Here is a 16,228-nt window from a genome sequence, read left to right as displayed (position 1 = left end):
CCAAAGTTGATTATCTTCAAGAGGGGACATCTGCTGGTGCTAAAATTAGCCCACCACCCCAGCCCCGTGGGGGTGGGGTGGGAGGCAACTTTAAAATTTCAAATGGGAACCCCCATTTTTTATTGCAGAATCAGATTCTACATAAAAAACTACGTACATTTTCTCTTAAACATTTGATTCTTGGTAGTTGGTGCTGTAATTCAAGAAAATCCATGTTCTCATCTTTGCGTGAAAAATGGTTACGGATAAATAAAAAATACTTATTACTTCGTAAATTTTGATTCACTGAAACTAAAACTCTTCATCTCTCCCCATAGGATGGGTTTGAGAGAAAGGAATTAGAGTTTAACAAATGTTGAAGGTTCGTGAGTCAGTTAGTTTTTAGTTAATGAGTTCACTCGTTAGTAAGTAGGATGTTTGGTTAGTTAGTTAGCTAGTCAGATGATTTGTTTGATAAGTAAAAGTTGTGTGGCCTCATGACTAAGAAACAAACAAAACTTACCCGAATCTGCGGGAAAAATTAACATTTGAGTCAACGTTTGTAAATCTCTAATTCCTCTCTCTCAGACCCCACCCTATGGGAAGAGAGGGACAATCAATAAAAGCAATGGATCCAGAACAGAACCCTGGGGCGTCCTACCGTCCCCAACTTTTACAAGACCCCAATCAGGTTATAAACTTTTCCGTGTTTGTTGATGCTGGAGCCCCCAACTTTATAAGATCCCAGTCAGGTTTAAACCTTTTCAGTGTTTGTTGATGCTGGACGACAACTTTTCCACATATGAAGTGAACCAGGCTGCATGCCACCATCGGGTTTCACGCTCTCCTCTTTCACATCATCATCCAACGGAAACGTAACAGAACACTACACACACACCTATTACAGTCATCTATATCTATCAGATACACTCAGAGCACGAATCTCACACTTCGTAAAGGAGAGGTGCCAGTGTGAGCGAAGGGTAGGTAAACCTTTCTAACTAGACGTCTGTAACTTCCCCTCGGAGTCTCCCAGCCATACGACTTCACTTTTATCCACCCTCAGTTATAAGAATTTAAAACGTTCGACTTCACTCACTGTTTGACTACAATGAAACAGTTAACTAGTGAGTAATATGCAGTTTGTATGGAAACTATTTCATAATTGTTCACAGTACTTTTGGAATGGTGGACGATGGAATGTTCAACTGACTTGACACAGCTCGTGCATTACTTGAAGACTGCACATTGCGTCCAGCATTCTGAGCCATGGCAACAGTAACTTCTTCAACAATTTACAGTGCTATTGGCCGTCTGCCTCTCCCAGGAGCACTTACCAAAACTCCAGTTAATTCGAACTTCCGAATCATGTTATTCAACCCCAGTGACGATATTGGACTTCTCTGTATTCCTTTAACGCGCCGATACTCGCGAAGTTTAGCAGCACTATTGCTGTTGTTTTGATAAAACAGCTTTACGAGTAAAGCCCTACTGACCCTGTCCAGACCTATGCTGAATGTCTGCAACTGTAATGCACACTGATGCTCTTTCAAAGCAACTACGCCGCCGTACCAGAACTGGCGCCTACCTGCAAGTCTTGACACTAACTCTACTACCAACGTAAATCCTGCAGCACACAGTCTGAACATCACTCATATAAATTTGAGTGCCCACACGGTAACAATAATTCTCAGTCTGTACTGGCTGATAAAGTGAAAGTTTAATTATAACCACCCCTTACAGCGCTAGCCAACGGCCATGCCCCAGTGGTAACACCGGTTCCCGTCACATCACCGAAGTTAGCTAGCACTTGGGTGGGTGACCATCTGGTCTGCCGAGCGCTGTTGGCAAGCGGGGTGCACTCAGCCCCTGTGAGGCAAACTGAGGAGCTACTTGATTGAGAAGTAGCGGCTCCGGTCTCGGAAACTGACATACGGCAGGGAGAGCAGTGTGCTGACGACATGCTCCTCCATATCCGCATCCAGTGAAGCCTATGGTCGAGAATGACACGGCGGCCGGTCGGTACCGTTGGGCCTTCATGGCCTGTTCGGGAGGAGTTTTTACAGCGCTAGTGCAGGCAGAAATGCTTAGAAGCAAATCGGTCAGTGCACGTTGTTGAACACGGGGCTCAATAACCGACGACCCTTGTGCGTTCCCATGTTGACCAACGACATCGTCAGTAATTGCAATGGGCATGGGCCGTCATCATTGAACCGTGTATCAATAGAAACGTGTCGCCTGCTCAGATGAATCTTGTTCCTTGTTACACGAGGTCGATGATCTTCTCTAGATACGCCATTATCCAGACGGACGCCTACAAGAAACATGCATTGCGGCACGTATGCAGGCCTGTGGGGTGCAGTATTATGCTATGGGAGAAATTCAGCTGGGTCCCAATGGAACCCGTGGTAATAATCGAGAGCACCACGAAAGCTAAGGACTACGTGAACATTACTGTGGACCACGTACATCCCTTCAGGCTTGATGTCTTCCACAATGCCGATGGTATGTTCCGATTGGTTAACTGTCTGTGTCATAAGGCCAGAATAATGCTTCATTGTTTTGAGGAGCCTGATAGTGAACTTTTCTTGATTGCTTGGCCACCATATTCGCCTGGTCTGAAGCCGGTAGAACACATTTGGGACATCAAAGACGTAATAAATAGGGTAGTCAGTAACAACAGGACGATGCTTTCATAGAAGCGATTAACGCTTGACTGCACCGAAACGCAGTACATACAGGTTCTGACACGGAACTGACATTTGTTGCATAGGGGGATCGTGACAGTCAATGAACGTTCAAATACTTCCCCCTCATATTGAAGCGTCACTGTGTGATGTCGCTTCACGGCACAGTTCACGACTGGTCCATTTTTCCTTGAGGAACTCTGACCCCTAGAACAAAGGACATGCAGCGTGAACGGCACACATTACCATGATCTGCTTCGCCAATATGAGATCCCCGTCTACTGGAGAAAGGTACTTTGGACTAAACTGTTTTGATGCACAATGGAGATCCAACTCACAATGGTCATGAGGTCATTCTGTTACTTCGTAACACATTTGGAGAAAACCGAATCATTCAACGATCGTTCCAAACTGTGTGGCCACCAAGATCACCAGATCTGAACCCGCGTGATTTCTGGCTGTGGGGTCACCTGAAGGACGAGGTTTATCAACGGGGCACAACACGCGTTGGAGGTTGAGATGAGCAACATCCAACCTGAGATGTTTCAGGCAGCAGTAGAGCAATCTCTAGTGTGGTTCCAGGTTGTCGTGGATGCAGGTGGTCGTCGTCACATTGAGCGACGTTTGTAATCTGGAACGCAAACATTGTATTAACAAATGTTACCTTCTCATATGGAGATTAAAATGTATCTCTTTCAATGGTTTATTCGTTGTTCGTTAATCTTATTTTTATGGAGTCCCTCGGAAGTAGCGAATAGAATAATTATAACCACCCTGTACTCTGTCGTCAGACCCGGCAAAGGTCGCCACTTATCTTACTTTACGGAACAGGCAAAACTCTGACCTCTACATTGTGTGACGAGGTGTCGACGTCCAACAACCTTGTTGCCTCTTAGTGGTTTTTGGCCACTTTCCATAAATGCTCACGACAGTAGCACGCGATCAGCCGACCAGTTTCTCCTTTTGCAAGATGATCGTTTCCACCCACCACACTATAACAATGTACCATTTGTAAGAGCCACTTATGTCAGTGAATTTCCCCATTTGTATACGGCGTCGGCGCCATAATCATTCCAATTTCACCTTTGTTAGACTTATATAATTCTCCTAACGCAGGAGGTAGCCGCAGAGGAAACCAGGCGTCATTCAAACTCGCAGTATGCATTGATGGAATGATTCATCAATGTACCATGTGCTTCTTACTAACGGTTAGTACTGAGACAGATACTCAAATTCTCTCTGTATCTCCATCTTTTTAGAGATGGTTGCGGGACTCGGCTGTTCGATGTTGTTGTTGTTGTCTTCAGTCCTGAGACTGGTTTGATGCAGCTCTCCATGCTACTCTATCCTGTGCAAGCTTCTTCATCTCCCAGTACCTACTGCAACCTACATCCTTCTGAATCTGCTTTGTGTATTCATCTCTTGGTCTCCCCCTACGATTTTTACCCTCGACGCTGCCCTCCAATGCTAAATTTGCGATCCCTTGATGCCTCAGAACATGTCCTACCAACCGGTCCCTTCTTCTTGTCAAGTTGTGCCACAAACTCCTCTTCTTCCCAATTCTATTCAATACCTCCTCATTAGTTATGTGATCTACCCATCTAATCTTCAGCATTCTTCTGTAGCACCACATTTCGAAAACTTCTATTCTCTTCTTGTCCAAACTATTTATCGTCCATGTTTCACTTCCATACATGGGGACACTCCATACAAATACTTTCAGAAACGACTTCCTGACACTTAAATCTATACTCGATGTTAACAAATTTTTCTTCTTCAGAAACGGTTTCCTTGCCATTGCCAGTCTACATTTTATATCCTCTCTACTTCGACCATCATCAGTTATTTTGCTTCCCAAATAGCAAAACTCCTTTACTAATTTAAGTGTCTCATTTCCGAATCTAATTCCCTCAGCATCACCCGACTTAATTTGACTACATTCCATTATCCTCGTTTTGCTTTTGTTGATGTTCATCTTATAACCTCCTTTCAAGACACTATCCCTCTCTTCCAAGTCCTTTGCTGTCTCTGACAGAATTACAATGTCATCGGCGAACCTCAAAGTTTTTATTTCTTCTCCATGGACATTAATACCCACTCCGAATGTTTCCTCTACTGCTTGCTCAATATACAGATTGAATAACATCGGGGAGAGGCTACAACCCTGTCTCACTCCCTTCCCTACCGCTGCTTCCCTTTCATGCCCCTCGACTTTTATAACTGCCATCTGGTTTTCGTACAAGTTGTAAATAGCCTTTCGCTCCCTGTATTTTACCCCTGCCACCTTCAGAATTTGAAAGAGAGTATTCCAGTCAACATTGTCAAAAGCTTTCTATAAGTCTACAAATGCTAGAAATGTAGGTTTACCTTTCCTTAATCTATTTTCTAAGATAAGTCGTAGGGTAAGTATTGCCTGATGTGTCCAACATTTCTGCGGAATCCGAACTGATCTTCGCCGAGGTCGGATTCTACCAGTTTTTCCATTCGTCTGTAAAGCATATGCGTTAGTATTTTGCAGCTGTGACTTATTAAACTGATAGTTCGGTAATTTTCACATCTGTCAGCACCTGCTTTCTTTGGGATTGGAATTATTATATTCTTCTTGAAGTCTGAGGGTATTTCGCCTGTCTCATACATCTTGCTCACCAGATGGTAGAGTTTTGTCAGGACTGGTTCTCCCCAGGCCGTCAGTAGTTCCAATGGAATGTTGCCTACTCCCGCGGCCTTGTTTCGACTCAGGTCTTTCAGTGCTCTGTCAAACTCTTCACGCAGTATCATATCTCCCATTTCATCTTCTTCTACATCCTCTTCCATTTCCATAATATTGTCCTCAAGTACAACGCCCTTGTATAGACCCTCTATATACTCCTTCCACCTTTCTGCTTTGCCTTCTTTGGTTAGAACCGGGTTTCCATCTGAGCTCTTGATATTCATACAAGTGGCTCTCTTTTCTGCAAAGGTCTCTTTAATTTTCCTGTAGGCAGTATCTATCTTACCCCTAATGAGATGAGCCTCGACATCCTTACATTTGTCCTCTAGCCATGCCTGCTTAGCCATTTTGCACTTCCTCTCGATCTCATTTTTGAGACGTTTGTATTCCCTTTTGCCTGCTTCATTTACTGCGTTTTTATATTTTCTCCTTTCGTCAAGTAAATTCAATATTTCATCTGTTACCGAAGGATTTCTACTAGCCCTCGTCTTTTTGCCTTCTTGATCCTCTGCTGCCTTCACTACTTCATCCCTCAGAGCTACCCATTCTTTTTCTACTGTATTTCTTTCCCCCATTCCTGTCAATTGTTCCCTTATGCTCTCCCTGAAACTCTGTACAACCGCGGTTTAGTCAGTTTATCCAGGTCCCATCTTCTTAAATTCCCACCTTTTTGCAGTTTCTTCAGTTTTAATCTACAGTTCATAACCAATTGATTGTGGTCAGAGTCCACATCTGCCCCTGGAAATGTCTTACAATTTAAAACCTGGTTCCTAAATCTCTGTCTTACCATTATATACTCTATCTGATACCTTCTAGTATCTCCAGGATTCTTCCACGTATACAACCTTCTTTTATGATTCTTGAACCAAGTGTTAGCTATAATTAAATTATGCTCTGTGCAAAATTCTACCAGACGGCTTCCTCTTTCATTTCTCTCCCCTAATCCATATTCACCCACTATGTTTCCGTCTCTCCCTTTTCCTACTCTCGAATTCCAGTCACCCATGACTTTTAAATTTTCGTCTCCCTTGACTACCTGAATAATTTCTTTTATCTCATCATACATTTCATCAATTTCTTCATCATCTGCAGAGCTAGTTGGCATATAAACTTGTACTACTGTTCGATACAGGATGTCAAATTAAACACCTTTCAACCTTCTAGTTTCCAAACTTACTTTATTTGGCTACCGGCTGCAGCGTTTTATTACACCATCTTCAGGCCCCTAATCGACGTGTACGAAGATTCTACCTCAGTTGTGATCAAAACAGTTGGCAGATGATGATTGAAGTGACCACCGCAGTAAAAATTTACTAATACCGCTGTTTTGATCACAACCGAGGTAGAATCTTCCTACACGTCGGTTAGGGGGCTGAAGATGGCGTAGTAAAATGCTGAAACTTGTACCCAAATAAAAAAAAGGTTTGAAACTAGACGGCTGAAAGGCATTTAATTCGACTAAGATTCTCCGTTGCAGAAATTTAGGTTTCTGATGTCGAAGATATATTGCTATCTGTCTTTTATTTTTATTTTTTGTTTTTTTGAGTCTACTGATATCAGCAAATAAGATCATAATGTTGGATTGAGTAAATGTTACTGATGTAGCATTACAGATAGAAATACAAGAGCTGCGCTGTTCTGAGAGGTGCGGCTGGAACAGCTTTATCCAGCAATTGCCCTAACTGGCGCGGGACATGGACTTACCTTGGAGTAGAGTTCGCTCATGTGGGCCGTATCGGCGAAGATGACGAAGTAGGAGGCGACGGGCCGCATGTCCTTGAGCCGGTTCACCGTCTCTGTTTCCAGGCCGTTCAGGGCGATCACTCGCAGCACCGAGTTGCCGATCAGGTGGTACAGCGCCTGGTCCAGCTCTGGGAAAACAGCACGCAGAGTGATGTACAGGGATGCAAAGTCTGACGCAGTAGTGGTTTATAGTGCACCCAATGCAACATGGCCCATTAAGTGTAGGCGGCAACAGCAGTGGTGGGAGGTTTTGTTGCGAGCAGGTGCCGCGCAGTAGGTGAGGCACATCTTTTGACTAAAAATTAATGACCTTACACTTAATCTCAATGTGCCTATAATAGACCCTCCCGACAGATATTGTGCATGGAAACTGTGACACTCTGCAATGTAAGACAGAGGTAGAGATGAAAATGTATAAAGTGAACCACACGGCAGCCGAGAGAGAAATGAGGCAGCTGCTCCTTCGGTAGAATGAGGCTGAGTTGCCTGATACTCAGTGTTGCCCAACAACGAAGACCAAGAAATATCGACTAAGGGGGGGGGGGGGGGGAAAGGAAATTCGTATAGTTGCAAATTTATTTACAGTGGTAGGTGGGACGGTCATGATCAACAAACTAAAAATCCAGACCGGTGGGATATGAGCGTGGGAGTGGAGATGAGGGTCGCTTACAGGTTACTTTTTTCAAATAACTTCCGGGAATTCAGCCAGGTAACACTTTCAGCGACCGCCGATATTTCGGCGGGAGAACACCCCGCCATTTTCAAGGCAAACTGCAACGGACAGGCGACGTACATGCAAATTTAATACCTCGGTTCTCGGACCCAAGCAGGAAAGATAACACACACACACTGAACACTAGTGCCACCAAAGATGGCCAAAGTCAGAGCTATCGATAGTGAGACTATGAATTCGCAGGTGAGGTAGCATTGAGTCTGTCCCTCTGTTTCTTGACAAGGGAGAGAGCCGGATTCCAAACAGAGTTTAAACAGAAACCTCCATCCCTGTTAACAAGGTTGCTCGCTAATTTAATCTCAACTGCCTCCCGAATCACACTGTCCCAATAGCTGGACGTGCATGCCAATATCTCGGTGTTATCATATAACATGGAGTGACCAGTATCCAAGCAATGTTCGGCAATAGCAGATCTATTTGGCTGCTGTAATCGTGTGTGCCGTTTATGCTCAGTACATCTGTCCTCCACGGTCCTGATAGTTTGACCAATATATGCCATGCCGCAGCTACAAGGGACACGATATACACCCGCCTAGGGAAAGGATTAAATTTTGCACCCACTCCGAAGAATTTGCCGGTAGTTGATTTTATTAGTTCAATTGAACAGGCAGTTTGCAAACTACCTCCTGACGCTGCAGAGGAAGTTAGGAGGGAGGCATGCCGTGTTTTGACTAGGGCTCGTCCACCCAAGAGTAATGTAACAGCAGCAGAGAGGGCTGCTTTACGCTCTCTCAAGGTTGATCCCAGTATTGTTATTTTACCTGCTGACAAGGGCAATGCCACCGTTGTTTTAAATAAACATGATTATGTACAAAAGATGCAACGTTTACTATCTGATTCAACGTATCGCAGAATCGATGCTGACCCCACGAAAAGTGTTGAGAGAAAGACCAACAGCCTCCTGAAGAAAAGTGGTTTGTCGCAGGACACAATCAAGAGGCTTAACACCTATAGTGCGGTTCCCCCTAGGTTATATGGCCTTCCAAAGGTTCATAAGGAAGGGGTTCCTTTCCGTCCTACAGTGAGTAACATCGGCGCCCCGACATATCGTGTTTCCAAGCATCTTGCATCTCTGTTGAGTCCACAAGTAGGACGGTGTGAACATCATATCAGGAACTCAGCTGATTTTTTACGTCGTTTGGAGGGACTGAGGCTGAATGACTCTGATATTTTAGTGAGTTTCGATGTGGTCTCTCTCTTCACTCGTGTTCCTCTGTCTGATTCGTTGCGGTTAATTGAAGCCAGGTTTGGTGCTGATTTAACTAATCTCTTTAGGCATGTGTTGACATCCACTTACTTTTTATTTAATGACCAGTATTACGAGCAGACAGATGGAGTTGCGATGGGTAGTCCGTTGTCTCCTGTGATCGCAAATTTGTTTATGGAAGACTTCGAGGAACGTGCATTGGAGTCGGCGCCTTTAAAACCCGCCTGTTTCTATAGATACGTTGACGATACCTTCGTTGTTTGGCCTCACGGTAGGGAGAATTTGAATGTCTTTCTAGAACATCTGAACTCGATCCACCCGAACATTTGTTTTACGATGGAGGTGGAAAAGGATGGTTGCCTTCCCTTTCTCGACGTGTTGGTTAGGAGGAAGGATGATGGATCATTGGGACATGCAGTCTACAGGAAACGTACTCACACCGACTTGTACTTACAAGCTAATAGTTGTCACCATTCGGCTCAGCGTGAAGGGGTACTTCGTACCTTGGTACACAGGGCACATATCGTTTCTGACGCTGAGACTTTGCCAGCTGAGCTGTCCCATCTTGAAGTTACATTTCGTCAAAATGGTTACAGTGATAGACAGATTGAACGTGCGTTGCGCTATCGACCAACTGTACATGAGGTGATTGATGATAATTCTGAGTCAACACCTAAATCTACTGCCTTCTTGCCTTACGTAGGAAACACGTCCAATAAGATCGGTCGTATTTTACGGAAATACGATGTGAAATGTGTTTTCCGACCTCCATCTAAAATTAGAGCACTTTTGAGTTCCGTTAAGGATGATCTTGGACTGCGTAAGGCGGGTGTATATCGTGTCCCTTGTAGCTGCGGCATGGCATATATTGGTCAAACTATCAGGACCGTGGAGGACAGATGTACTGAGCATAAACGGCACACACGATTACAGCAGCCAAATAGATCTGCTATTGCCGAACATTGCTTGGATACTGGTCACTCCATGTTATATAATAACACCGAGATATTGGCATGCACGTCCAGCTATTGGGACAGTGTGATTCGGGAGGCAGTTGAGATTAAATTAGCGAGCAACCTTGTTAACAGGGATGGAGGTTTCTGTTTAAACTCTGTTTGGAATCCGGCTCTCTCCCTTGTCAAGAAACAGAGGGACAGACTCAATGCTACCTCACCTGCGAATTCATAGTCTCACTATCGATAGCTCTGACTTTGGCCATCTTTGGTGGCACTAGTGTTCAGTGTGTGTGTGTTATCTTTCCTGCTTGGGTCCGAGAACCGAGGTATTAAATTTGCATGTACGTCGCCTGTCCGTTGCAGTTTGCCTTGAAAATGGCGGGGTGTTCTCCCGCCGAAATATCGGCGGTCGCTGAAAGTGTTACCTGGCTGAATTCCCGGAAGTTATTTGAAAGTTGTATACGCCAGGAGAAACTCAGGTCTCGCAGGTTACTTTTTTGGTTGTTCTTGAGTATTTCGAAAACTGCGGCATCCAGAAAATTGCTGCAAAAAAGGTCTTATTGATTGCAGGATACCTCGGCCTATTCCAATGATAAAATCATGATCAGCCGAGTGCTGGCGTCGCCTTGTTGCAACGTTTCAGTGACATTCGTACCCATCATATTCAGGTGAAGTCCCTGAGAAGATTTCGTCGCCAAAAAAGGTCCTATTCCTTAAAAGCTAATAGCTTCTGCGTTCCAGGAAATGAAAAATCTCAGATGATTAAAGACGGTGTTATAATTGAATAAAGTTTATATTTATTATTATATGAAGTGAGGAAAGAATAAATATTAAATGCAGCGTAGGATTAGCCGAGCGGTCTAAGGCGCTGCAGTCATGGACTGTGCGGCTAGTCCCGGCGGAAGTTCGAGTCCTCCCTCAGGCATGGGTGTGTGTGTTTGTCCGTAGGATAATTTAGGTTAAGTAGCGTGTAAGCTTAGGGACTGATGACCTTAGCAGTTAAGTCCCATAAGATTTCACACACACTTGAACATTTTTTGAAATATTAAATGTGTGTGCCACATCTAAGTGCACTAAGTGCAGTAGAAGTGTAATAATATCTAAATTGTGTTCTGGGCGTGTAATAGGGTGGAAAGTTGAGGGTGGAGGTTGTTAGAAGCATGAGGGAAGGTACGGCACTGGATTCTTGTCATGCACTCCCCTCCTTCATAGGTCTGCAAAACGAAGAGCGAGCAGGTATTTTCCCATTCTCTCTGCCGCAATAAAGGTGTTTCAGAAAGCTATACACACCATTCTTCCGCTCACCTTATGAATCACTGTGGATGCAGTGTGCAGACACGCTACAAAGTGCGTTGACCCTACATGGAATATAGTTATGAATTACTAATAATACTAAAGCAAGATGGGAAGAATCTACGTCTCTGCACATTCCTCTACAATGCTAGAGGGAAACTGTTCAAGAGGGTGTTAGTGGATGACCCACAGCACTATGTTGAACAATGGAAGACACATGTGCAATTTAATTGCCACACCTAGTATACACTATCTGATCAAAAATATCCGAACACCTATTAGTGGACGTTAATATGGGATGTGTGCACCCTTCGCCATTGTGAAGGATTGAGCTCTGCCTCAGACTCTTTTAGTGTGGTGCCTGAATGTCAGTGGGGGAGTGGGGGCGCATTCTTCCTCAAGAGACGAAACCAGGAAAGGTACTGATGTTGGACGCTACGATTTGGAGCTAGGCGCATTCGTCCCAAACCTGCAGAGTTGTTCCACTGGGTTCAGGTTGGGATTCTCGGCGGGCCAGGCCATTCGAGGAATGCTATTTCCACAAACAGATGTTTCTTTACGGCAGGGGGGCATTGTCATGCTGATAAAATTGTCGTCTCAGATCTGTTCCACCAATCTACGCAGTACAGAATGCTGTAAAACGTGTTCATAACATTCTGCTTTTAGCGTTTTCCTAAGCACAATAAGGGAACCACACTTCCACGTCGTAACACCGTGTCCTCTGGATTTCACTGCTGGCATTGTACATGATGGAACGTATCTTTCTCCAGGCAAACCCAAACCATTCCATAGGATTCCCACAGAGTACAGCGTGGTTCACCACTCTTAATGAATCGGTTCCAGTCATTCACTGTCCAGTGGCGCCGCTCTTTACTCCATCTAACGAAGAGCTGGTCGCCTACTGTACGCCGTTCTTTTTAACTCCCTACACACAGACATTGTGCCAGATGGGCTGCTTGTAGCACTTTGGAACTAACAACAGAGTCCTTCCGCTGTTTTCATGCGATTTTTTGCAACCCCCCTCAGCAATGCTCGACGGTCCCTGTCCATCAGTCCAAGAGGTCCTCCTAGTCTTGGTTTAGCCATGGTTTTTCTTTTGCGTTTCTACTTCACAGTCACATCACAACAACGTTAGATTGGCTGAAATGCACCTGATTGACTTGTTATTCGGGTGACATTAAGTGACCAGTGCTTGTTCGAAGTCATCGAGGTCCACTGATCAACCTATCGTGCTGTTGTTGCTTCTCTAGTGACAGCATATACTTTTATATTGGCAGGTCCGTCCCTCGTGAACATTTAGTGGCCAATTCCGCATTACATAGGGGCGTCCATATGCTTTTGATAAGACAGTGTATAGCATGTTAGTGTTGTGGTCTTCAGTCCTAAGACTGAATCTGCTTACTTTATTCATTTCTTGGCCTCCCTTTATGATTTTTAACCACTCCCCCTTCCACACACACACTCATACACACGCAGTTCCCTCCGATACTAAATTGATGATCCCTTGACGTCTCAGAATGTGTCCTAGCAACCGTGCCCTTCATCCAGTCAGGTCGTGCCACAAATTTATTTTCTCCCCAATTCTATTCAGTACCTCCTCATTAGTTACGAGATTTATCCATCTACTCTTCAGCATTCTTCTGTAGCACCACGTTTCAAAAGCTTCTATTCTTGTCTAAGCAGTTTACTGGTCATGTTTCATTTCCATACATAGCTACACTCCATACTAACACTTTCAGAAAAGACTTCCTGACACTTAAATGTATACTCGATGTTAACAAATTTCTCTTCTTCAGAAACGCTTTTCTTGCCTTTGTCAGTTTAGATTTTATATTCTTTCTCCTTCGACCATCGTCAGTTATTATGCTGCTCAAAAAGGAAAACTCATCTACATTTTTAAGTGCCTCATTTCCTAATTTAACTCCCTCAGTATCACCTGATTCAATTCTACTACTTCCATTATCCTCGTTTTGCTTTTGTTGATGTTAATCTTATATCCTCCTTTCAAACACTGTTCATTCCCTTTAACTCCGCTCCCAAGTCCATTGCCTTCTCTGCCAGAATTATAATATCATCGGCAAACCTTAAAGCTTTATCTCTTCTCCCTCGACTTTAATTCTTACTCGAAATTTTTCTTTTGTTTCCTTTACTGCTTGCTCAAAATACAGATCGAATAACATCGAGGATAGGCTACAACCGTGGCACATTCCCTTCTGAACCACTGCTTTCCTTTCATGCTCCTCCACTCTTGTAACTACCATCTGCTTCCTGTAGAAGCTGTAAACAGCTTTTCGCCTGCCACCTTTAGAATTTGAAAGAGAGCATTCCAGTCAACAGCTTTCTCTAAATCTACAAACACTATAAAAGTAGGTTTGCCGTTGCTTGACCTGTCCTCTATGAGCAGCAGAAGGGTCAGTATTGCCTCTGGTGTTCCTACATTTCTCCGGAATCCAAACCGTTCTTCCCCGGGATCGGCTTCTACCAGTTTCTCCATTCTTTTGTAAAGAATTCCTGTTAGTATTTTGCAACTGTGACTTATTAAACTGATAGTTCGGTAATTTTCACATCTGTCGGCATCTGTTTTCCTTGGAATTGGAACTATCACGTATAGTACATCGTGACATAAGTACGGGAATTGCATAAGCCGGACATTATGCAGGATGTTTCCGTAAGAGCACGCAAAAACGTAACAGGACATAGGGAACGCTTCACTGAACAATTTGAGGTAGGGAATTTGAGGTCGGAGAAGCTATGTTAAGGAGATATGGAAATAAACTTGTCTGCTGCTTTGTCCAGCATTACTGTTTTCCAGTTTATTTACAGCTGACGTGTGCACAAGTTTAATTATGTATATTTTTTATTTCTTGCAAGGATTGGAAGGGTAAGTCCTATTCCACGTCCTGCAAGGTCACTTGACCTGGATCGCCTTGATTATTTCCTATGGGGTTATGTATCGTCACTTCTGTATGAGACCCCAGTCGATAAGGAGATGGAATTAGTTGCCAGAATTGTAGCTGCCTGAGATGTGATTCGAAACACACCAGGGATTTTTGCAGGGTGCGTCAAAATCTTTTTCGCCGATGTCACGCTTGCATTGAGGTTGATGACTGTCAGTTTCAGCACACTTTGGAAGATACAGTACATTGTATCGGTGCAGTTAACTAATGTAAATAAAAAAGCACACAGAAATGTGGTTTTTATCCTACTGCCGGCCGTGGTGGCCGGGCGGCTCTAGGCGCTTCAGTCTGGAACCGCGCGACCGCTACGGTCGCAGGTTCGAATCCTGCCTCGGGCATGGATGTGTGTGATGTCTTTAGGTTAGTTAGGTTCAAGTAGTTCTAAGTCTAGGGGACTGATGACCTCAGATGTTAAGTCCCAAAGTGCTCAGAGCCATTTGAACAATTTTTATCCTACTATCTACTGAAGCTGGCTTCTCCGACCCCAGGTTCTCTTCCTTAAATTCTTCAGTGGAGCACCCACCACCTTCTGTTACATTTTTGCGCACTCTTACGGATACGCCCTGCATAAGGTATCAAAAATCTTTATCGAGACAGATAATACTCAAGCAGACTTTAATCATTCGCTATTAAAGATACTGTTCTGTAGTTTCTCTACTGGCTTTAATGACACACAAAAGTTGATGGGTGTAGAATTACACGCTCCAACAGCTCAGACCTTTAAACTGTATATAGATTGTTAACACAGATTCCAACATATACGATACTAGTATTATGGCACCGAAACAGACGACGACCGAAGAAAGGCAGAAATACTGAATTCAGTGTTCCGAAACTGTTTCACTGCGGAAAATCGTAACACGGTCCCTGACTTCAGCCGTCGCACGGACGCCAAAATGGAAAATATTGAAATAAACGATATCGGAATTGAAAAACAACTGCTATCACTTAGTAGCGGAAAAGCATCCGGACCAGACAAGATACCCTTAAGATTCTACAGTGATTATGCTAAAGAACTTGCCCCCTTTCTATCAGCAATTTATCGTAGATCGCTGGAAGAACGTAAAGTACCTAGCGACTGGAAGAAAGCGCAGGTCGTTCCCATTTTCAAGAAGGGTCATAAATCAGATGCGAATAATTATAGGCCTATTTCGCTTACGTCAATCTGTTGTAGAATAATGGAACATGTTTTGTGTTCTCGTATTATGACGTTCTTAGATAATACAAATCTCCTTCATCATAACCAACATGGATTCCGCAAACAGAGATCATGTGAAACTCAGCTCGCCCTATTTGCCCAAGAAATTCACAGTGCCGTAGACACTGGCGAGCAGATTGATGCCGTATTCCTGGACTTCAGGAAGGCATTTGATACGGTTCCGCACTTACGTTTAGTGAAAAAAATACGAGCTTACGGAATATCGGACCAGGTTTGTGATTGGATTCAGGATTTCCTAGAAGAAAGAACACAACATGTCATTCTTAACGGTTCTAAATCTGCAGATGTAGAGGTAATTTCGGAGTACCGCAGGGAAGCGTGATAGGACCTTTATTGTTTACAATATACATAAATGACTTAGTTGACAACATCGGTAGCTCCGTGAGGCTATTTTCAGATGACACGGTTGTCTACAAGAAAGTAGCAATATCAGAAGACTCGTACGTACTCCAGGAGGACCTGCAGAGGATTAATGCATGGTGCGACAGCTGGCAGCTTTCCCTAAACGTAGATAAATGTAATATAATGCGCATACATAGGGGCAGAAATCCATTCCAGTACGATTATGCCATAGGTGGTAAATCATTGGAAGCGGTAACGACCGTAAAATACTTAGGAGTTACTATCCGGAGCGATCTGAAGTGGAATGATCACATAAAACAAATAGTGGGAAAAGCAGGCGCCAGGTTGAGATTCATAGGAAGAATTCTAAGAAAATGTGACTCATCGACGAAAGAAGTAGCT

The 16,228-nt window shown here is 43.8% G+C and overlaps 1 protein-coding gene across 1 annotated transcript in view; it reads right to left on the bottom strand.

Annotated features, from left to right (window-relative positions):
* The window catches only part of LOC126459712 (ionotropic receptor 25a-like), a 281,856-nt gene that overhangs the window by 144,021 nt on the left and 121,607 nt on the right, over window positions 1-16,228 (bottom strand). The window contains exon 5 of the mRNA XM_050095879.1: window positions 7,081-7,247. Within this exon, the coding sequence (XP_049951836.1) occupies window positions 7,081-7,247 (167 nt within the window). The remainder of the gene's footprint in view (window positions 1-7,080; window positions 7,248-16,228) is intronic.

This window comes from Schistocerca serialis, chromosome 1, assembly GCF_023864345.2.
Source record: "Schistocerca serialis cubense isolate TAMUIC-IGC-003099 chromosome 1, iqSchSeri2.2, whole genome shotgun sequence".
NCBI classification, from domain to species: domain Eukaryota; kingdom Metazoa; phylum Arthropoda; class Insecta; order Orthoptera; family Acrididae; genus Schistocerca; species Schistocerca serialis.
The sequence above is the reverse complement of the archived record's forward strand: the minus strand, read 5'-3'. Positions and strand labels throughout refer to the sequence as shown.